Source organism: Corvus hawaiiensis, chromosome 14 (genome assembly GCF_020740725.1).
Source record: "Corvus hawaiiensis isolate bCorHaw1 chromosome 14, bCorHaw1.pri.cur, whole genome shotgun sequence".
Taxonomy (NCBI): Eukaryota; Metazoa; Chordata; class Aves; order Passeriformes; family Corvidae; genus Corvus; species Corvus hawaiiensis.
Genome location: NC_063226.1, coordinates 19,596,650 through 19,619,742, shown reverse-complemented (window position 1 = coordinate 19,619,742; position 23,093 = coordinate 19,596,650). Strand labels below are relative to the sequence as shown.

The 23,093-nt window shown below is 57.6% G+C and overlaps 2 protein-coding genes across 15 annotated transcripts; both read right to left on the bottom strand.

Annotated features, from left to right (window-relative positions):
* Window positions 1-364: 364 nt before the first annotated feature.
* LOC125333125 (mitochondrial fission factor homolog A-like) lies at window positions 365-10,020 on the bottom strand. The gene is made up of 8 exons (XM_048318781.1): window positions 9,923-10,020; window positions 9,189-9,258; window positions 7,427-7,645; window positions 6,744-6,892; window positions 5,907-5,995; window positions 5,177-5,338; window positions 2,708-2,786; window positions 365-2,243 (listed from the first exon to the last, which is right to left on the bottom strand). Exons 3-8 carry the CDS (start codon window positions 7,620-7,622, stop codon window positions 2,112-2,114), a joined length of 807 nt encoding a protein of 268 aa, XP_048174738.1. The 5' UTR covers window positions 7,623-7,645; window positions 9,189-9,258; window positions 9,923-10,020; the 3' UTR covers window positions 365-2,111.
* A 1,125-nt stretch (window positions 10,021-11,145) lies between these two features.
* PRRG3 (proline rich and Gla domain 3) lies at window positions 11,146-21,930 on the bottom strand. Of its 14 annotated transcripts, XM_048318784.1 has the most exons (5): window positions 20,778-20,810; window positions 18,172-20,585; window positions 17,802-17,843; window positions 13,900-14,060; window positions 11,146-13,405 (listed from the first exon to the last, which is right to left on the bottom strand). In XM_048318784.1, the coding sequence occupies exons 3-5, from the start codon at window positions 17,806-17,808 to the stop codon at window positions 12,869-12,871; spliced, it is 705 nt and encodes a 234-aa protein (XP_048174741.1). In that variant the 5' UTR covers window positions 17,809-17,843; window positions 18,172-20,585; window positions 20,778-20,810; the 3' UTR covers window positions 11,146-12,868. The 14 variants fall into 14 exon arrangements, 4 of the variants coding, with proteins under 4 accessions (XP_048174741.1, XP_048174739.1, XP_048174740.1 ...); XM_048318782.1 differs by lacking the exons at window positions 18,172-20,585; window positions 20,778-20,810 and adding an exon at window positions 21,205-21,271; XM_048318783.1 differs by lacking the exon at window positions 20,778-20,810 and having other exon boundaries at window positions 18,172-20,690.
* Window positions 21,931-23,093: the final 1,163 nt, after the last annotated feature.

The following is a 23,093-nucleotide window of genomic DNA, read 5'->3' as shown; positions in this document are numbered from 1 at the left end:
GGGAACTCCAGGAGCTGCTGCCCTCGGAGCTCCCTCGAGCACCATCGTGCACAAGGTGCTTTATTTGCTGTGCACGTCGTTGTGGCAGTGGCCCTTGGGGACACCCAGCCCCGCCACGTGCGCTGCCCTGGGAAAAAGCAGCCAGGAGGAGGAGGCAAGGAAGAGAAAAAAGGAAATAAAAGCATCGCACCCCAACAGGAATAGCATTAACCAGAAACTTTTCTCCTCGAGATCCGCCCCCCAGCCAGGGCAGCTGGGGCTGAGACATCCACGAGCAGGCCACAGTCCTGCTGCCAGGGGAATAAACCTTACCTGTTCCCACCTACTGGGATATCAGGATCAGACTCCACAGCAAAGAAACATGTCCAGAACACACAGAGTTTATTAAAATATGCATTTTGTGCTCAGTGTTTCCTGATTTACACCAGAATTTATCCCTTACATAGAAGTCATATTGCATCTTCCACAACCTGCCAGTAATTAGCCCATGAGAACACATCCAGTTTGACCACTTCTCCTCCAAATATCTTCAAGCCACACTTTGAAGGTGGTGTACCCTCCCAAAGTCATCCCTTCTCACCCTAAAACACAGCTTAAAATAAACCCCAAACACAAGCTTCCTCCAAAACACATTAACACCTCTCAAAGGAGAGAAACCAGACACACAATTTACCTCATTTCCTGGCACGACTCACACCCCCTGATACATAACAGTTGTGCAAGGTCCTCTGGTGACCCTGGCCACATCCCTGAGCCACAAGCCACAGGAGCCACCTGTCCTGCACATCCCCCCTGCCACAGCACAGCACACCGAGCCCACCACACCATCCTAGCTCTCTCCTGCAATAAATCCCAGCGCTCTCCTCAGCTCAGCAATCAGCCACAGGTTCAGACCTGCAATTACTTTGGGACAGTTATTTATTAGTCACTGTCCAGCTGCCAGATTTACAGTCACGGACGCTTGACGCGGTGTCAAGCAGAAAACACTCAAGCACTGATGTCTGTAAATAAGCTACTGGGACATCTGGATGACATGTAGATCCAGCTATAATTAGGTATAGGTGGCACAGAGAGGTCCTGTTAAGCCTTGCCAAAACCTGCCCCCAGAGCCTGCAGGCACAACTCCAGCAGATGTGCTGGATGAAGCACCGAAACCATCTCAAAGTCACCTCAGATTCAGGTGTTACTAAACTCTAGAGAAGGAAACAAACAGAAGAGCTGTTGAATTCAGCTTGTTTATAGCTAAAGAGTATCTAGGTCAGGAATTTCCCTCACCCATGTCCTTGCACCATCACTGAAGTTACAGCTTGGCAGCAAGACCTGGGAGCAACGCTGCCCTGTGCCACTGGGAGCCTAACAAGTATCTTTTCTCCCTGACCTGTTTGGTGCCATCGCTGTAGGGACGAGGTTTTATAATCCAGAGAGTCACCATGGGGAGGTTTCCCATGTGAATCTCTCTGGGAAGGAAGCAAGCTCCTGGATAAGCCCAGATGTCAGCAAGGCTCTTACAGTCACTTTGGATGCGAACATCTGCAAACCTGCTGTGGCTGCAGGGACGGGAGTTCCTGGCCCCTCCAGCTCCATTCCTGGAAGAGGGGTTGTGGCACAGGACACCTGGCAGCATTACCTCCACCAAACAGCAGCTGCATAAGGAAGAAAAGAAAACCCACCACAAGCTTAGAAACACTCAGTCACTCTACAGAAGATGAGGAATAGACCACAGCAGTCAGCTGAGGACTTTTATGGGGTCAGAGTTGAGTTCTCCAAGGTGGGATGTGGCATGGGGACCGGGCCCGCCACAGGCTACGACTGTAACAGGACCCCACGTGCACAAACACCCAACACCTTGGGTTTGCATCTCCTCCGGCAGCCTGAGGGCAACAGCACAGGACAGACACCTCCTGTGCCAGCCACCAAGCTCTTAGGAGACCTCAGCTCTTCACAGCAGCTTCTCACACCTTCACTGTCATCAAGGCCTGAAGGACACAGATTCTTGTGGGCGCACAGTGCAAAAAACAGTCCAGAAGAAAGAGTTTCACTGCTGGCAAGAACTCCTCTCCCTGTCCTCACCCATCCTGCCAGGGCGAGCAGGGGAGGTCGGGCATGGGCTGTCATCTTCTCAGCCAGAGCCACGTGTTGATGAGGCAAGCAGAGATCATCACGGAGTACACCAGGGCCTCCTTCTGTCTCCAGGCATGGCACTGCTCCTCCAGCACACGGAGCCTCCCCGAGATCCTCACCAGCTGCAAGGGAAGTAGTGGGGCCACTGTCAGCCCTGCAGCAAAGCACAGGATGCTGTCAGCACCCCAGAAACATGGGACAGCAAGGGATGGAAGGATGGGAGCTGCTGCCTCCTTCAGGTCCTCCTTTTCTTAAGCAGCAGCTACCTTTGTGTGGGAGGATTGGCAGCAGTACCTCAGGCCTGCAGCAGATGCTTCAGGAAAAGGTTCTTCCCATCAAAGAGCATCTGAGCCCCTCTCACTGCCACCAGACAGAGGGGGCTGGCTGTGTCCTGCACCCCTTCAGCCCCTCGGGGTAGGAGCTCAAGGGATCAACACACATGTGAGTCCTCTCCTGCTTCTCCTCAAGGTAGGACCAGCCTGACAGCACCAGCCCACCAGGACTGACCAACTGACCCCTGCAGCCTCCTCACCCACCCGCTGTGGCTTTCCCAGGAAACATGTGCAGCCCCTCACCCCCATCTCACCTGCCTCCTCATCGCTGCCACCTCCGTCACCCCGGCCTCCTCCAAGGCGCTCTCTGCAGCTAGGATGGGCTCCTGGGAGCTGGGAAAGGAAAGCACAGATGCAGGTGGACAAGCACTGCTCATGGGAGTGCAGCTGACTCCCCACAAAGGCAGCACTGCCACGGGGAGCTGAGCTGTGCAGGCAGAATGTGTGTCCCCGGGCTGGGCTGCCTGGGTGCAGCACCAGGAGAAAGCAAACAGCAGCTGCACAGCATCCACTCATCTCTTCTTAACCCCATAATGCACATTTGTACCCCCATAGCATGCACCCTGATCAGGACAGACAGCACATGCCATGACAGGTACCAGGGGAAACACATGCTGGTATTTCTTTAAAGGTCCAACAAAGAAAACATATCTACTAAGCACCCATTCTCTGTAGTCCCAGGAGTTCAATGAGGGCTGGATAAATCATCTTTAGAGCCAGTCAAGTATCACAGGACCAGTGCAGAAATGGAGGGGTGATCCCATTTAGGGGTGATCCCATTTACATCAGCAGGGGAGGAAGCTGCCATCAGCTGGAGGGAGCTATCACTTTTTGATCTTGTAGCAAATTTTACCTGCAATTTGAAACATAAATAAGCGACCCAAATGTCCACCACTTTCTTCCCTCCCTGGAAACACAGGGGCCTGCACTGGGATTAGCTGCTGCACTGGCAGAGGCAGCACAGACCACTGATCTCCAGGGCAGTCCCTGGAGGCACAGGGTCCACAACACTGAGTCACAAAATAAAGTAGATGCACAGTGAGAAAAAGAAAAATTCCTGTCATCATAGGCTAGCCCAAAATCAGCTGCTCTACAACCAAAACTGTGCACACCAATAGCTCACACAGGCACTCACTGATCCCTGAGGGGTTAGCGAGCACCTAACCCCGCTCCTTGGAGACCATGAGGAGGAGAGGGTGTTTATCCCTGTTTGCATCACGATGCTGATCTCGGTGAAGACAAGCCAGAAGAGCACGTGGAGATTCACTGGATCTCCATCTGAAACTCCATTTGTGAGACAATACCTCCACAAAATGTAGTGCAGTGTAAAATGACAGTCACAACAGAAAGAAAATGCAATTCTCCCCGGCAGAGAACCATGAAAAAAAGACACATCCTGCAGCTTTTGACTCAAAATCCCAGCTGATACAGGTGAACTCCTTTAGAGTGGAGACTAGAAATTGCATTCTGATGACTCATACCCTTCAAGAGGTCACAAGAGCCAGATATTCCAGCCTCTGTCTGAGACCAGACCTCACTAAAATTTCAGGACAAACAAGTCAGCACAGTCTTTCTGTTTATTTTATTGTTGCATAGGGGTACAAAGCTGTCATATTGAAGGGATGTCTGCATCTGAAGGGATGTAAAGTACTAAGAAGAGCTGTTTGAGGGTGGCTGGTTTCAAAGGGAGATCAAGACCTGGGGAGAGGCCCCGGAGTCATCCCACTGCATTACAGCAGCTCTGCAGGCTACCATGGCCTCAATGTCCTCCACTGCTGGAGGGAGGAGAGAGAGAAGGTCTTATGTAGCCACTAACCAGATCTCTTCATCATTAAGAAATTAAAATGATGTTTGAAGACAGCCTCAGCCTGCTGTTTTTAAGAGCAGAGACATCACTTTGCATCATCAGCAAGCAGCAGCCAGCTGGGAAGGGAAGGAGGACGTGCCACCGATGATGGATGCGATGATGGATGCTTGCTCTCCTCCCTTTCTGCCTAAAGGCTCTGCTCAAGGAGAATGAGAAGTATTTAGATGTTCCTCCAGGTGCTCAGCAGCCTTAGAGCAGTGGGGACATCTTAAGGCTGCAAGGATGTCTTCGAACAAATAGAATTTACTGCAGTGGCACAGATACACGGGTGGTGGAGATGGTTCCTCCAGCACATCTGGAGGGATTGAGGCCACCGCATGCCTGCTCCAAGGAGCACAAAGGCACAGCACACGCTGGCCAGGGGCACTGGCTGTGGGATGGGTACAGCCAGTTCATGGAAAGGTTAATTAAGAGTGACCGAGACGCAGCCAAAGCTGCTGGGAGCCTGCAGGAGAGGCTGGCTCAGGGACAGCACCCGGTTCAGGCTGTCTGCTCTGGATTTCGATTCCCTTCACACACTCCTCTCCAACAAGCTGCCAAACTATACAGAAAAATTAGTCCTTGCTTAGCAGTGACCCCCCCAGCAATGTCACAGCAGCGCTGGGTCACTCGGGGTGCCCAGGGGACTGGTGTTAAGCTGAGCAGCAGACTCAAGCCTGGCTGGGTTAGTGAGGTGCTCCAAGGCCAGGCACCCAGAGCTGGCAGACAGGACAGGTGAGAAAGAAAGGCCAAGGCAGCCCTGCAGCACCATCCTGCAGCCCACAGCTTACAGAGCTCGTGCCTGGCTCACTCCTCAGCAAGGCACAGGCCAGACCTTGCAGAGTGACAGAGCTGGCTCAGGACAAGCCGAAGTCACCTGGACGGTGCTGGGTCTCGCAGAGAGTCCTGAACACGGTGGAAGAGCACCTGGCCCAGGAGGTACATGGTCTGGAAGATGTTCTTCATGGAGTAGATCCTGCCTGGCTCTGTGAGGAGGGGGAGTGGGGCACTGGGAGCAGGCAGGGGACACGAATCCGGCCTGGGTGCACATAGAATCACGCCTGTTACTCCCTGGCCTCGCACAACAGGGCACAGCCTGGCATTAGTGCCCCTCATCCCTTCAGCAGCTCCAAGCATCTCTGGGCAATGCCACCAGCACCCAGACCCTGATGTCATCAGCTGGGAGAACCCTCTCCAGCAGCCCCCAGACTCAGAGGCAGCCCCTTGACTCCTCCAAAGCCAAGCATGGCTGTGTGCCATGCTGCTCTCCTGCCACCCACGACAGCTCTGGACTTCTAGTGGGACAGCAGCCCCTGCTCCAGGATTAGCTCAGAGACAATTTCCCCACTGCAGAGACTCTGGAGCCTAAGGCCATGAGCAGAGGCCTGAGGAACAACACAGCTGCCCCCAAAGCTGCCCAAAACAAATGTCTCTGACGCCAAAGGCCATGTTCCTCTCATGGATGTGTATGACTTGCCAGGCATTGCACTGCTCTGATTGGAATCCCCCATGCCCCTCTCAGGACAACACCAGAGAGCTCCAAAACAGCCCAGTGAGAGGAGATGCTGCTCCCCACCCGCCCTGGGTGACGCTGGGCCCGTGCTCACCCCTCATGGTGCTGTCCTGGGCTGTGCAAGGCCAGCTGGGCACAGTCACTCGGGGTCCTGTCCCGCCGTGACCTGCTGCTGTGATGGCCCTGTGGGAATCAAACACAACCACATCAGCACAGAGCTGAGCCCAGCCTGGTGCCCTGGGTGGGCTGCAGGGGCACATCTGCACGGGGAGAGCAATCAGTGTTGGGAGCACTTCAGGAGCCCCAACCTGGTGACCTGATGCTGGTGCACGTGGGGAGATGTGCTCAGAGCAGACAGAGGGTCCCAGCACGAGCCTGCTGATCTGAACTCTAGCCAGATCAAAAACCCTGAGCCTAACCCATCCAGGATCAGTTCTTGAATTTCAGAGAGGTTAAAGCACTTCAAGAGGCTGAACAGCAGCTCCAGCAGCCAAACCATGTCTTTGCCTGCCCATGCCTGGGACCTCTCTTTGAAAGAGTTTCACACAAGGTTAAAATCTGCTTTTGGCTCTGACCCCAGCACTCTTTACACTGCAGTGATGAACCAGCTCTGCCTCATACTTCATCAAGAAGGAAAACAGGTTGAAAAGGGACTTTAAAAGTAGCAGCAGCAGCCTGTGGTGGGACTGCACCTACCTTAGCCTACCCCCTGCTCACAAAATGCAGCAGGAGATGTGGCTGAATCAACATCCCAGCACACAGATGTGCACTGGTTCCAGGACAGAAAGAAATCCCACCATTCCCTCCCTCCGTCCTAGGGTCTCCTGGAGATGAATCCTGGCTTGGGGTGATAACAGCCACCTGGAGAACCCCAAAGCTGGGACTGCTCCCGTTCCCCACCATGGGCCCCCCGTCCCTGCCCGCACGGTACCGATCGCTTGCGGCGCTGGGCGCTGGCTCTGCTGGCTGAGGGAAGGAAAGGGAGATCCCCAGAGGGGTCTGGGGACACATGCACCACGACAGAGGGGACCTTCCTTGGCTGGGTCAACAGGACTGGCCTCAAACTGGTGTCTGATATCTCTACAGAAAGGAGAGAGGGAAGAGTTAAGCCGACCTGAACGGCCTCAGGGGAGGAGAGAAGAGAGATGCACCCATGTGGAGAGTGAAGGCTGTGTCTGGTGCCAGATGAACAAACACCATGGCCTGGGGTTTTTTGGACAGCTCAGAGAGGCAGACCCACTGCTTCAGGACAGCAAAGCTTCAGAGCTCTTTGCCAAAGACAGGGCCAAATGTCCTGCATCCCAAAGCAGGAGCCCTACCAAAGGCCAAGAGGGAACTGTAAGACACATGGAGGGAGATGCCTCCACATTTTGCTTCTCACCCGTTGGAACTAAGGCCCCTCCAGACTTCTGTTGGTGACCTTTGCCCACCTCTTCCCAAGCTATTCACCATCCTGTCCTACACTCCTGAAGAAAAGTGCCTACATTATCTGCCCCCATCCTCTCCCCTAGCAAAGCAAATGACTGGGGGGGGTTATACAGGGATCCTACTCCCTAGGATGCCGTAGTGCCCCACCAACCTTCAGCCACCCCAAAAGACAACCCAGGGCTTTACCTGCAAGAGAAATCCTATCAGGGATGTGCATTCGAAAGGATGGAGGGACATCCTCTGTCCTTGTCTTCCTGTCCCCAGGGCTGCAGCTCTCTGCCACCTTCAGCCTGTTGGGAACCTGCATCCTCTGGTTGATAGCTTCTGTGAAGAGCAGGTCACAGCGCACCCGGTTCACGTCCAGTCCCCAAAGCGGCCACATCTTTGCAGATGTCCTCAAGGGTCCTGGGGTTTCACACAGAGGGAAAGAAAGCTGAAAAGTGGCAGCAGGAGCAGCACTTCCAAAAGTGACAACAGGGGCAGCTTTTTCTTCTTTCAACACAACATGCTATAAGACAGCTAAAATTCAGGAAACAACCCAAAAGACAGACACTGCAGGAGCTGTCTGAGAGAATGGGATGTCCCACAGTGCCCAGCTGGCAGGGACAAGGCTGCAGGTGTCCTGCTTAGCACCCACTGCCTCAAATGACAGCAAGGAAATGGCTCAGCACACAGTTCAGTGTACCCTAAAAACTAGTGAAAAAAATTCTTTTCCATCCAGAAGCAAAGTTTTTTGGAGGGCCGGGATCACATTTTTGTGTTCATCTACACCTCTGAGGAAAACTGAGGTTTTCTAAAAGCAAAACACACATTTTGGTGACAGGCTTCAGGGTTACCATGGGCAAGGCTTTGGTGCTCAGCTTTGAGGAGTGCTCTGGGGCTACAATGTCCCAACATTTTCACTGAGCCATACAAGCAGAGGGCAATCAATGTATACTTTTGGGAGAGGAGCCCCAAAATACACCTTCCTGGCTCCCAGCATATGCACTCTTCATTCTTTCCCAAAAAGCTGCAGCTGAGGAGAAAACCCCAACAAGCAAGAGGTGCTGAGGCTGGCAGACCCCAGTGCTGCCCAGGCACTCCAGACACGTGTGCACATCACCCCTGCACCCTCCTTGCTGCCACCTTTTGAGTTTACCGTGCCCAAAAAGGTCCTTCTTTGCTTCTAGAAAAAAATCTCCACCCTAAGAGGGGACAGCAGTAGCCAGGGCTGCCCAAAACCCCCCTCACTGCTGCTCCTCAGGGCTCTTTGGACCTTCTCACCTTCCCCAGCCCACTGCAACCCTTTAGGATTTCACCTAAAGGGTAGAGGAACAGAAAGAAGGATCACTGCTCCCTGCAGCTGCCAGGCCTTGAGACTCTGGGTACAGAAGGGTGGCAGAACCAGCTCTGCACCTGCCATGACCAGCACTTCCAGTGATCACTCACCTCATGCTGCTCCCTCCTCCTCTGTCATTAAAAACCTTTCAATTACACAGGCATTTGCCCAACATCAGCAGTGGCCATTCCCTGCTTCCAGCCTTGCAGACCCTGCAATGCTGTCCCTGCATCGGGTCTGCCCTGGAGGCACTGCTGGGGACCCAGTGGGGGCCCCACGCCATCCCCACCACCCTGCCCAGCCCCAACCATGGGTCTCATAACACACACACACCCCCCTGCTTCTCCCCAAAACCCCAAAGAAAGTGGATTTTTGCAGGCACCCCATACTCAGAAGCAGAACAGTAATTCCTGGGATGGTCTCAAAATGTGTCAGTCCCGCAGGAGAAACTTGCATCAGACACCCAGCCATGGTACACAGCCATGGAGGCCACCAGGCTTCTCCATCTCATTTTTAGTGCTTCAGAGGATTGAACACCCTGTGTTGCATTCCCAGCCTGTTTTCTGGGAAACCAGCATATATTAACAACTGTAAATCTGGAGAGGGCAGATGGGTTCGTTTTCTAATCACCTGTGAAACCACTGCAGCTCCCAAGGAACAAGAGGGATGGGAAGGGTGAGGAGCAGGCTCTGAGACCAAGCTATTAAGAAAGGAAAAAAAAAAAAAAAATCAGCTGTCAAAACTTATAAGAACAAAATGCTTAAGTGGCTGGATTTCCTCCTTTAACTTTCTTTAGGGCTTTTTCGAGCTCTTGCCAAGCACCCCCCACTCGCTTGGAGAGGCTCAGTCTCTGCTTTGGCACTTCTCCTTGGATTTGCAGTGACAGGGAATTTCCGGCTCACTAAGCCGGAGTAGGTTTAAGTCCTGCAAGCCAGGAAAACCAGCCCTGGGGAGGCAAACTCCACAACCTCCCTCTCCCTGTCCCTCTCCAGCCCAGGACACCCCAAACAAGGCAGGCGGGGCACCAGCCTGGTCCGGCACCCCCCGTTCGCCTCTCGGGGTGGCGAGCTGGAGGGAGCAACGGGTTTGCTCCCAGCTCTGCCCTTCGGCTCGGGGATGCGCCTTGTCCCGGCGGAGCGGGGTCACCGGCAGGGGAAGGGGCTCCTCACCCGGCTCGGGGTGAGCCCGCTGCCCCCGGGATGGCTCCGGGCACCGCGGGCGCTGATCCCCGCGGGGGCAAGGCACGGGGTGGGGGGGTCCCACGTCCTCCCGGTGGGGACATCCCGGCCCTGCCCCGGGGGAGCCCCGGCCCGGCTGTGCGGCCGGACAAGGGGGACACTTCGGGGCGGGGGAGGGACACTTACTTTTCTTCGCAGACCGACGCAACTTGTCGGACCTGTAAACAGCCACGCCCGCTGCCGGGACGGGGCGGCGCCGCCGGCGGCAGCCCGGCCCCCCCGTAATTAGCCCGGCCCCCCCGTAATTAGCCCGGCCCCCCCGTAATTAGCCCGGCCCCCCCGTAATTAGCCCGGCCCCACCCGGTAATGAGCCCAGCCCCCGGCATCCAGCCCGGCCCCCCCGGTAACAACCCCGGCCCCCCGGTAATTAGCCCGGCCCCCCCGGTAACAACCCCGGCCCCCCGGTAATTAGCCCGGCCCCCCGGTATCCAGGCCGGCCCCCCGGTAATTAGCCCGGCCCCCTCGGTAACAACCCCGGCCCCCCGGTAATTAGCCCGGCCCCCCGGTATCCAGGCCGGCCCCCCGGTAATTAGCCCGGCCCCCCCGGTAACAAGCCCGGCCCCCCGGTAATTAGCCCGGCCCCCCCCGGTATCCAGCCCGGCCCCCCCGGTATCCGGCCGGTCCCTGCTCGCTTAAAGCCGCAGCCGGTAATTAACGCGCTGCGACTCACCCTGATGCCACCTCCCCCGGGAGCCCCTCTGTCCCCAGCCCTGCTCAGCCGCTGCTAGAACACAGGGATTGCTCTTGCCAGGGGCAGAACCGAAGCCAAGACGTTCCCCGTGTCCCCATCCCCGGGACGTTTGCGGGCACACCCCGCTCCCCGCAGCCCTCGCAGCCCCCGGCCCGGCACAGCCCCGGGGCCGCCCTGTGCCGGAGCTAATCTCTGCCCCTCCGAGGCGATAAAATGATCCCTTTGGGATTAACGGCAGTTTTAAACACTTCTGAATGGGGACAGGGTCCAAGACCTGACCGTAAAATCTGGGTTTGAAAGGATTTAAAATAAATCCCCCGCTGCCCTAGTCTTGCTATTTAAAGGGGATTATCTAAGGGGTTTAGGAGCACACAGAGGACGGCAGGACAACCTGTGCACCTCAATCCCCTCAAAGACCCTCGGAAAAACTTTCTGCACCTCAGCTGCCAAGTGCTTGGGGCTCACAGGACACCCTTCAGCTCTCACAGAGGGTGCAACACAACCCCAAGTGAAGTTCAAGGCTCCAGTTGGATGTGTGGGGTTCACTCCCAGACATTCCCATCCGCTCTGGGGACGCTCTTGCAGCCGTGGCAGGGTTATTGGTGTCATTGTCCCCCACAACACCCTTTGTGGGAAAAAGCCACCCTGTGCCACTCAGACAGTGAGGGTTTTTTAATAAATACCTTTTTTTTTTTTTTTTTTTTTGCACAGAAATATACCAAGTTTTACAGAATACAAACTGCAGGGATAATGACTGAGCATCAAAGACAGAGGATGCGGAGCACCCTTGTGTCTCCCTCCGGTGCTCTCCAGGCTCTGGCCCTGACGCTCGCTGCCAGGTCTCCCCATAACCCCGATCTGCTAAGGCTGGGGAGGGGACAGACAAGGTGCCAGCATGTCCTGCCCCAGGAACAGCTGCGCTGGGCAAGCCTCAGCTCTGAGCTGAGGGCACCGGCTGCGAGAGCATCGCTGGGGCCGGGCAGGATGCAGGCCACTGATGGATGGACAATAGCCTTTCGGTGCTGGTGGAGAGGCTGGTGCTGGGTGAACACCGGGTGGTGGCAGTGCTGGGAGTTTCTGGGCTGCTTCTGGGGGGTTGGAGCACAACCCTTGTTTTAATCCATCAGACATGACTGGGGAAGGGCAGTCCCACTGCTTGGACCCTAAAGGCAGCTGCCCAGGAAAAGGGGACACTCTGATCCCACAGCAAAGCACCCGGCTCTGCCCTGCTCTGGCAACACAACCACCCGAGCAGGGCTTGGCCCTGCTCCTATCAAGGCGTGGTCTTGTGGCTCCTGCCCCTGTCAGCAGGACTTCCATGCCACACCCTGGACACCAAACCAGGTGGGGACCAGAGGAGAGTGGGGTCTCGCATTCTGCTTTACTGACTCTGGAGGACAAAGAGCCCCAAAGAGAGGGGCCAGGCAGGGCAGAGAGGTTTGGGGTAGGGAGAGGGGAGGTTTGGCCTGTCTGCAGGCTCTCAGCTCTGGGGCAGACACCATATAGGCCACGCTCCAGGAGAGAGTTGAATCCCCACCACTTAAAGCCATGGAGACCACATTTGGCTCGGGGTCAAAGACGACGCCCTTGGCCAGCTCTGCAGCAGCCAGACCTCCAGCTGCTCAGCACCCACAGGGGGAAAGCAGAGAGCATCAGGAAAAGACCCTGCTACTCCAAAGTCACTTACCTCAGGTGCAAGACCACCACGAGCCCTTTCTCCCTTTCCAAAGGGATCTAGGAGATCAGAGAGCATCTTCCTGACTGCTCCTCCCTGATCTCCACACAGCAAATATCGCTACAGGCACCACAGTGTGGATCGGGCTCCCCACTCCTACTTGGCAACAAATCCACATGTCCCCAAATACAGAGCTGGCCTCACCAACTGCGGGGATGGACAAAAACTTGCCACACCAATTCTGCATCCCCAACTCCTAACCAGAGCCCTGAGCAGTAGAACAGGGCCCAGTGAGGATGTGGGGTGAGGCTGAGCAGCAGCCCAGCGAGGCAGCAAGGCTGCTCTAATCATGGGAAATGTTATGTCTGTTTGAGGGGGAAGTGAGGAAATCAAATGCACCATGGGGAGACCCCCATGTTGAGCCAGGAACAAGCTGCTGCTCTGCTCTGGCTGCTACAGCACTTATGTGAGTGGGGAGTGAGGGGCAGGAGGTGGCTGGCTGGCTCCAGAGCCATCCCACAGCCCTGCCTCACCCCACCTGGGGACAGCTATTTTTGGTTAGGAGGGTAAGGCTATTGTGTGATGGCACCAGATTGTACAGGTGAGACGGAGGCCCGATGGACACCTGAAAGGGGTCCCAGGCACGGCGAAGGGAGGGTGGGTGGTGAGTGTGAGTGTGTGAAGAGGCAGGAGGGAGGCAGAGCCGCTATTTGCCCGCGGCAGGGGCCGTGGCCACGATCTCTTCGTACTTGGGCGGAGGGTCATTGTAGGACACGCTGGTCTCCTCACCGCTGCTGCTCTCTGGGTGGCCCGTCACCTCCTCATAGGAGGGCGGGGGGGTGGCACTGGACAGTCTGGAGAGGACAGATACAGAATGCTCTGGTGGGCAGAGGGTGCCGTCTGGCTGGGGGGTGCCCCCGGCTCTGCCATCCCCAGCGCCCCGGTTGCTGGCTTCCCGCTGGTACTGAGTCTCCCCTTGGCTCTGCGACCGCTCCCGGTACACCATGACCCTGGGGAGGCTGCGGCCCGTCCGGCTGGCCAGGTAACGGTTCTGGGCATAGGAAGGGCGGTGGCGGGTGGCCTTTTGCAGCTGGCACCTCCAGATGATGAAGAGGGCGATGACTATGAGAAGAGCCACTCCCAAGAGGGGCACCACCACGTACATAGCGTCAGAGCGCTCCGTGCTGTGCCCGGGGTCCTTGACAGAGTACACAGAGCTGGTGTAGCCTTTCCAAAACTCCATCTGTGACAGGAACAGAGAAACAACCATCACATGCTGCAGGTGGGAGAAGGACCCCCTGACCACCACCAGCAATAATCACTGCCCTCCCCAGGCCCACAAAAGGGGCACCCCTTCCACCTGAGGCGCTGTGGGAACAAACGCAAAAGGTCACGGGAACGTCCCTCAATAGCCCCCACACCGAGCAGGGAAAAATGTATTTCACACCAACCCCAGCCTAGAGAATCAAGGACAACAGCACAGATTTGCCACACGTGCCGTGGGAGCGCCAGCTCAACCTGCAGCTGTGGGCAGGGTGTCCTGGCAAAACCAAGGTGAGGCCACTGCCTGGGAAAGGAAAGCCATGCTGGGAAGTGAGGCCACCACATGCTGCCTGCAGACAGAAGAGGACAAAGGGAACAGGAGAGGCTGTTCCCCCTGTGCTTTCCTTCTGTCTCCAGCTTGCTGAGGCGTGAGCCCTCACACATGCACTGGGGAGCAGGGCAGGACAAACGCACCGTCTTCTCCTTGTTCTCAAACACCTCCTTGACCTCCTCATAGCTGCAGACCTCCTCGATGCACTCCCGCTCAATGGTGCCCTGCCGGATCTCCTCCAAGAAGCCATTGGCTCTGGGAAAGCGTTTCAGGAGCGAGTGGGCATTCCTGGCCCCCAAGAACACTGCAACACACAAGGCAGAAATATGCTGAGCAGGGACAACCCCATGCCCACCCTCTGCCCAGCCAGGCTTTCCGCCCCAGCTTCCTGATGCTACATGCATCCCCAACATCAAAAACCCAGGGCTACAATCAGGTAGGACAGCAGGTTGGACAGCCAAAGGGGCACAGAACTCTTGGGGTCTGCCCAGAGACATATGGCACCAGGAGCCCTTCTGTCAGGGCTGAGGTGCTAGAGACATCAGAAGGGGCAGCTGCAGCCACGCAGGGCAACTGAGGAAGAGACAGAAGGCTCCAAAAATATTTGTTTTCAACCTTCTACCCCTGATGGATTTCATCTTTCTGCCCCTTTGCTGCAGGGCAAGGGAGATCCGACCAGGAGCAAGACCCCACAGGGCTGGGACACAGAGCTCTGCCAGGACATGGGGCCAGCACTGAGAGGGACTCACAGCACACGACAGTTCAAAACATGACAGCCTGCTGGAAGCTGGTGTCCCTGCTGCCAGCTGCTCAGGGTCATGCAAGCTCAGGTGGTATCAAGGACTCTGTTCAGGCCCTAGAAAAACCACTGTCTTCTCCCACGCCCAGGACAACAAGGGCAAACATCCCCAAAACACAGGGACAGCGCAGAGGGTTATGAGTCAGGGGCCTGAGCAACCTCTCCTCACAAGGCATCGCATTCTCATCCTCACTGTGTTTTGATGCAAAGGCTTCACAAACTTTGCTCTGCTCCCAAAGCCTGAGAGACTCCTCAAGTCTTCCCACAGCACATGCAGTCCGGAAGCCAGAGGGAGCAGGAACAGCACCTTCCTGCCTGCAAGAGAGACATCAAAGCCTCTCCCCCTCATATCCTGCAGGAGGGACACCTCCATGGGGTGCAAGAGGCAAGCACCTGCCAGGACCTGCAGCAGCACAGGAGGCAAAGAAGCTGTTGCTCAGAGAGCAGAAACTTCACACAAAACATGATCCTTCCAGGATCCAAACGCGCATTTCATGAATGAGTGTCTCCACAATGCAGTTCAACACACTCAGTTGTAGGCTGGTTCCAGCTCTTCCCACCAAGCCACAGAATCCTGCTGCTTCCCTGGGGAAGATGAATCAGTTCAGCTGGGTGATCCACAGGAACCTATTTACCTCCTTCACCCTCAGGCTCAGTCTTCCACTGGATCAACACGGTGAACCCATTCACACAGCAACAGCATCAAAGGAGGCAGGGGGACAATCTCCCATCTGACCAGCTTGGCACTAACAAAATACTGGCTCCACAAGCAAAACAGTCAGTGAAAAGCCACCGACTTCTTTCCTTAGGAGCCTTTTGCCAGGGAGAAAGGCAAGTTTCCTTCTGCTTTACCTTCCATGTATGCTGCTGCTGGAACAATACAGCAAAGTATTTGTGAGAGTATTTGGAAATATCAACAGGTATTTCCAAAGATCGTGGTGTAATAAACAACTACTACTGTGCTACACCATCCTGGGCTTGGAGGCACTGAGCTCCTTTTGTGCTGTGTAGGTGCATTTTCCCCTTGTGATTTATTAATGCCTTGCTTCTGTGAGAGAGTTTGCAGAGGGCTGAACCACTGAGGTGTGAATGAAGAGCAGCATGAATGATGTGAGTCACAGATCTTCCCTCAGAATCGACTTTATTATGCAAACCTTTTTTTTTTTTTTTTTTACAAGGACAACCAAAAAAGCATTTTCAAGAGGCACAGAAGGCATCTTGCAGAAGGGCAGGGATCAGCTTGCCTTGGCTTTCACAGTTGAGGAAGGCTATTCTGGCTGGAGAGGGACCAGGCTGGCAGGCTGACCTTCTCTTGAGCCTTTCCAGAAGGAGATGAAATTTTACAAAGACAACATTCATTCTGCAAATGTCCCATACTTTGCTGGAGAAATCTGGCCTCACCTCCTTTGCCTCCCACCTTGATCAGGCCATGGTATAAACTCTCTCCTCCTTGGCACTTGAGCCTGAGACTCGGATTTCAACTTCCTCAGCACGTCTTAGAGCAACAAGCTTGGCTGCAGATCTCACTGTCAGGGTTTTCCATCCCTGCAGAAAGCAGTCACTGGACCCCTTCCCTGCTTTGTCGTGCTGAGCTGGCCACTATGGTGGGAAATAAAAACAGACACACAGGCAGGCAGGTATCACAAGCACTGTCCCAACTGCAAGCATGCTGTGACACAGGTGTGTGTCCTTCCCCACATGCAATTCCCCTCAGGGACATAGAAATGGCAGGAGAGCAGAAACTAAGTCACTGCTCCCTCCCCTCAAAGTGCAAAGAGCTCACACGTGGCTCGGGACCAGAGCAGGAAAGCCACTGAGCCTCTCATCTCCAGCTGGATCCCCAACTGACATGAAGAGCAGACAGCCAAGCAGGCCCTGTCCCCAAACCACAGGGCTGAGGGGACCTTCCAATGCCCAGCAGCCTCAATGCTGATCCCCTGTGCCTCTCCAAGCCTCCCCACACCAGCTGGAGAACCGGTGCTCAGGAAAGATCAGAGCTTTAGGCAGGGGAAGCAGGAGCAAGGGCTGGGTTCACCTCATCCCTGCTGGGTTTCCTGGGGTGCTGCTGGCACCTGGTGGACACAACCCCACACCTCAGCTGCCCTGCTTGGGGGGGACACCCTGGGGCTGCTTCTCTGGGGAAGGACTGTGGCTGTGCCTGCAGAGGGACAGCCAGGGCTGCCAGGGAGTGTGTGGTGGAGAACCTGCCCATGGCCACATCCCGCTCCTGCATATCAGGGTCACCATGAAGGGGACTGCTTGGCAGGAGTCACTGCCACCACAGGGAAATGCTGGTGAGCCAGCACCTGAGCTCTGGGAAGGAGAAGAAGCAGCAGTGGAGGAAGGCAGGGACCCAGCTGGGCACCCTCCTCATTAACTGGAGATTAAAGCAGCCTTTTAAAAACACTGCCTGAAGATCTCTGCTCCCTCCCACCCCAAGCACAGCACAGATAATGAAAGAAGGCATACCTGTCATCCCTGGGGTCCTCCTCTTCCCCAGCGTGGCTACTGCCTCCACCTTCACAGCTGGCTCTGGCGGCACTCCGAGCAAATCCCGAGATCCCAGACAGATCTCTCCATCACCCCCTTCACCACTGCCATCCTCCTTAGGCTCCCATCACACCAGGGCACACAGCCTCCGTGCAGGCTGCCCAGGAGAGCGAGGAGGGAGGGTTGAGCTCAGCTCTGGACACTCCCTGCACCCTCGCCAGTCTCTGAGCCCATCTTTAGCACTGGCCCAGCACTGCTCTGGGTGTGCCACAGCGAGCTCAGGGTGGGGCTGAGCTCGGCAGCTTCCACAGAACACAGAGCCCCGCTGCCACCAGCCACACAGGGCAGTGTGGCCCCCAGGGTGGGCACTGGCAGGGTGCCAGTCATGGGCATGAGGAGCACTGTTGATGAGAGATGTCAGCGCAGACAGGCAGCCCTGAGAGCCCTGGGGAGGCCCGTCCTGCACAGCAAGCACCACACAGAGACAGAAATCCTGCGGCCTCCGGGTAGTCCCGGAGAGGTCAGACCTTCAGCACCTCCTCTCGACTCCCACCTTGCAGAGGGGAGAGAGAAGCACAAGTCAGGCCGGACCTCAGACCTCACCCAGGCCTAACAGCCGATGGCAGCTGCTCCCCACAGAGGATAACAGCCCCCAAAACGCACAGGCACCCCTTTCTTCAGAAGTGGCTGTCAAACATCCCCCTTCTTTCCTCCAACACCACCGCCACCTCTCTGTCTTGCCTGGGGAGCACTTACTTGCCATGCTGCCTCACTCGGCCAAGGGGGGGTCCTGCCTACCTGCAGGGAAGAAAACAGGAGAGTCACTGACAGCTTAAATTTCCAACCCCTCAAAGCCCAAACCTCCATCACCCAGGGTCAGATTCATGCAGAATGCATGGTGCTGAGTGGTGGACCCACGACAGATCCCAGCTAAGCAGTACCCCTGAAGAGAGCCAAGCATTCCAGCTGCCTCCCCACTCTTCACCTGCCTGGAGGGGCTGGAGGGGCTCAGGGCACCCTCAGCTCCCAGAGTGCTGGGGCAGGTCCCAGGGAGGAGCAGGGCCCTTGCAGATCAACAAAGCAAAAAAAGGAAGAACTGGATGAAGGACAGACCCCCATTTCTCACCAGCAGAGGAGATGACCTGCATGTCAGAGACTGCTGGGAGCAGCCTGGCGCTCTCCCCTTCCACAAGAGATTGATGGATACAGGTGAAGCAATCATCCTATTTTAGAGCAACTTCACAGCCGTGCCAGCTCTCACTTCCGCAACTCCTACCCACAATCTGGCTGTTGGGCCAAGCTAAGGGCAGCAGCAAGAGTGACAGAGCTCCCTGCACACCCAGGATACAGCTCTCCAGCTGGAAAAGCACCTTTTGTCCTTCAAAAGCAAAACTAAACTGAACAAAACCCCACAGAAGTTAAACAAAGCCCTGCAAAAGCAAAGGATTATCTGCTTGTTTTCCATGCTTTGTCTTCTCCCTGTGCTCAGTGCCCCACGGATCAGACTGCCCTGGGCTGACTATTGCTGCATGTGACGCTGCGGCAAAGCCACAACTCTGTCTGGAGACAGAGGGGACAGGACTGCCCAGCTCCTACAGTGATTTATTGCAAATGAAGGAGCAAGCATGGTTAGAAACAGCAGGAACTAAAACACATGCTGGTCTCAGGTCCAGGGCTTTAGATACCCAGTTATTCCAGAAGCACTTGGATCTGCTCTGCTGGAGTGAGGTCAGGGACAGCACAGAGCCCTTCACAGGGTCAGCAGGGCTGGAAACACAGCTCTCCTTTCACACAGAAGACAGGCACACTAAAGGGCTGGTGCTGCTCACCAGCACACCTCACAACAGCCACCTTCCAGTAAATGGAGCACCTCTCCCTGCCAACATCAGGTTTGCTGTGCTTTCCAAGGCTCCTACACCGTAAGTGGCAAGAAGGCATGCAAGCCTGGAGCTGTGTCCAGAGGGACAAAGCAGCTTCTTCCCAAGAGTTTTGGAAGCTCAGATTGCAAACCTCAGTCTGGAGACGAAGCACGAGCGAGGGAAAGCAGCAGAGCACCAGAAGTACATGGCAGGGGTCTGCTGCTTCCTGTGCCCCACAGCCCAACCCCACTTCTCTGAGCCCTTCTGGGGGATGTGAGAGGCCTCTGGATCATTGCATTCCCCCACAGGGCATGAGCAGGATCTGAGCAGGGACCATCTGACCCACGTCTGCTGTCATCAGTTTTTACAAAAAGACCCAAAGCCCCAGGATAAAAGAAAGCACAGCACAGAGAACATGCCACAGTTCCCACACAAACCCTCGTTGTCACAGGCATTCCCCCCCTCTGACGGACAGGAGAACAAAGACACAGAAATAAGGATATTCCCGCGTCACACACCAGGCAACGAATTTAATGTTGTATAATTTAATTTACAGTCTTTCTTCCAAGTATCTGTGTCAATGCACCCAAGTGCCACAATCAGGGAGGTGCACACAACCCTCCAAGCACAAGCAATGCCGGTGAGAAGGGCAGACGCCCCAGACGCTTATTTTTATTTCCACAAGCTAATTCCTGGCCACCTCCCCTGGCTCCAGCGAGCAGGAAAAGCTGGAGCACTGCACAGGCTGACGCCAAGGGGAGCAGCATCCCTCCTGCCCCCACGCAGGCTGAGAGAAGCCTGAAGCTGGAGGCTGACCTAGCAGACGCCCACCCATTCCCGATCCCCCCCGCTCCGGCTTCCCATCCTCTATAAATACCCCATCGATAGGAGGTTGCTAAGGCAACCGTGAGGAGGCGCGAGGGATGCAGCCATGGGAGTGAGGATGCTGCAGTCGCACATTTGTGTCTCCCCCAGGCTCCCCCCATCTCCGCCCCCGCTCCCGTCACTGATGCCAAAGGAGGAAATAGTGCCGGGGAAAACATGGTGCGCGCGTGGAGCCGGCCCCCCGCAGCCCCCGAGGGGACCTGGGGGTCCACACTGGGAGGTGGCAGCTCCTCGACAGGCTGGGAGGGGGCATAGGTGCAGGTCGGGGGGATCCACAGCCCCCAGTGACGCGCCACGGCGCGCAGGGAGGATGCTGACTGTGCCAGCATCACGTAGCCGCGGTGCCAGCGGCTCAGCTGGATCCCAGCAATATTGGGGGTTTTCCGTGCCAAGATCCACGGCGAGGAGAAGAGGCTACAGGGCAGGAAGCCTCACCCTCCCAAAACAGCCTTCACACCCCATCCTGCTCCCTGGCTGGTCCTCACGCTGCCCCGGCAGCCCCCAGCCCGGCTCCTCCGTGCCCAAACCCAACTCCAAATTATTCCCACTGTACTCAGCTTCCAGAGCCCCCCCACGGCAGGGACCCCCCAGCTCATCTGTCACCCTGCAGCAGGGACCCCCAGCTCACCTGCCCAGGTGTGCAGGGGCTTTCCAGTCCCCCCTCAGCTTTCAGTGCTACCCCACGGCAGAGCCCTCAAGCCTGTCACCCCACAGCAGAGCCCTCAAGCCTACCTGTCACCCCACAGCAAAGCCCTCAAGCCTACCTGTCACCCCACAGCAGAGCCCTCAAGCCTACCTGTCACCCCACAGCAGCGCGCTCAAGCCTACCTGTCACCCCACAGCCGAGACCCCCAGCTCACCTGTCACCCCACAGCCGAGACCCCCAGCTCACCTGTCACCCCACAGCAGGGACCCCCAGCTCACCTGTCACCCCACAGCCGAGACCCCCAGCTCACCTGTCACCCCACAGCAGGGACCCCCAGCTCACCTGTCACCCCACAGCCGAGACCCCCAGCTCACCTGTCACCCCACTGCCGAGACCCCCAGCTCACCTGCCGCCCACGGCAGAGCCCCCCGGCCTACCTGTCACCCCATAGCGGGGTCCCCTTCCTCACCTGTCACCCTACATCAGGGACCCCCACGTCACCTGTCACCCACAGCGGTGTCCCCCAGCCCACCTGCCCGGCTCCGCGGGGGCTTTCCAGCCCCACCCTTCACCCCACCGACACATCCCTCTCGTCACCGCCGTTCTGCTCTTCCCCGCGCGTCCAGACACGCCGCGCCAGTCCCACGGCTCCCGGCTCCCCCCTCCACGGCCCCAGCCCTTCCTTCCCGGTCCAGCCCCCCAGCCGCGGTCCCACAGCTCCGCTTTCCAGCCCCGGCCCCCGCTGCCGCACCCCGGTCCCCGCCGGTACCTCATGGCGGCCCCGCGCCCGCCGCAGCCGCTCCCTCCCGCCGACAGGCAGGGGAAGGGAGGCCCCGCCCCCGACACGCCCCCTCCCTCCCCTCGGCCAATCGCGCCTCTCCGCGGCCCGCGCGCGCCGCCTTCCTCCTGCAATGGGAATGCGGGGCGGGGAAGTGGGCGGGGCCGCACGCTCCTCCCCCAGCTCGCGACGGACCGACAGCCAATCAGAGCGGGCTGCGGCTGCCGGGCGGTGCCGCGGCGGCCGCTGGGAGCCGTAGTCCTGAGCCCCGCCGCGGTCCCGCGGAGCGCGGGCGCGGCCCGGAGGCGGCCCCGGGATGAGCCGGAGCCCCGGGCGGGTCTGGTCCCGCTGCCGCACGCAGCGCTGTCTGCTTTCCCCTGCCTGTTGCCTCACGCCGGCCTGCTGAGGCCGGGGCTGCCAGCATGCCGCGGGTGTCCTGCGGCCACATCTTCTATCGCCTCCTTCTCTTCATCATCCTCCTCTTCTTCTTCCTCCTCCTCCTCCTCCTCGCTGCCCGAGTCCTCATAAAAGAAGAGGGTGGCCTGCACCGGGAAGTTCTCCAGCAGCTTCTCCCCCACGCTGTACAGGTGGTCAAAGGCCTTGGACTTGGGCCAGAGGAGCCTGCGTGGGGAGAGCCGGGGTGAAGCCGCGCCCGCCGCGCCCGCCGCGCCCGCCCGGGGCCCCGGTGCCAGGGCACGTACCTGACCGGGTGCTGGAAGAACGCCAGCGCTTTGCTGGGACCGCCGTCCCCCTCCGCTGCCCGAGCCCGAGCCTGAGCCTGAGGAGACACAGCCGGGTGGTACCCGGGCTCCCGCTGCCCCTGCCCGCAGGGCGCACGGGCTGGCACCAGGGTGCCCTGTGCCCGAGCCCCACACACCCAGCAGCTCCCCCCTCCCCTGCCCCTGAGCTGAGGCACTCACACCTCCGCAAGGAAGCTGGCATCTACCCCCACACCCTCCTGACAGGCTTTTTGCCAGTGTAATCTCTCCCCCGTGCTCAAGAGCTGTTGCCCAGGCATCCCACTAACCCCCTGAGGAATGCCCGCCCGGCCTGGGAACAGGGGACCCTTTCAGGCTCCCGTGGGGGGGCTGTTGTGGCCGTGTCCCCCCGGGGGGGTCAGCCTGGCCCTGTCCCAGGAGGCTGCCTGGGGCGCGGGGTGATGCTCCAGGGGAGGTGGGCACGGCACAGCCCGGGGGCAAAGGACTCTGGGGTGACGGACTCTGGGGCGAGAGGTTGGTTTTCTGCCAACAACAGGGACCCCAACCTCATGGGCATGGGGACAGGACACACAGGAGGGAGTGCCAAACTCACGGGGTCCATCTCCTCCCGCCGCATCCCGGGTCCCTCCTGGGCTCGGGGCAGCCACGGTCTCCAGAGTGGAAGGGCTCTAGGAGAGAGAGCCGGTTCAACGCCACAGCCACTCACCCTGGCCCGCTCCCCTTTGCCTTGCACCTTGCACCTTTGCCTTACACCGCAGCCCCACAGCCTCACACCAACACCCTCTGTCCCACCCATGGCGCTGGGATCAGAGCGGTCCCCAGCACCGCAGCCTTCACCGAAACCCAGCTGGAGCCTCCCCATCCCACCTTCCACTCCCCCAGCCCGCCCCGCTCCCCCCAGCCTGCGCGGCACCCATCACCTTGCCCCTTGCTCCAGCCCCAGGGGTGGGCAGGCACTGGCCACAGGCACCCGGAGCCCGCGGGCAGTCAGGCAACAGGCAGCAGCTTCCATGGTGGCAGGCGAAGCTGTCCCCTCTGACACTGCACACCCTCGGTGGGGACACATTTATAGCTCTGCCTCGGCTGTGACTCACAAATTCTTTGGGGCAGGGAAGCGAGGGGCTGGGGGTGTGGGGACAGCGGTCCCCGCGGTGTGAAATT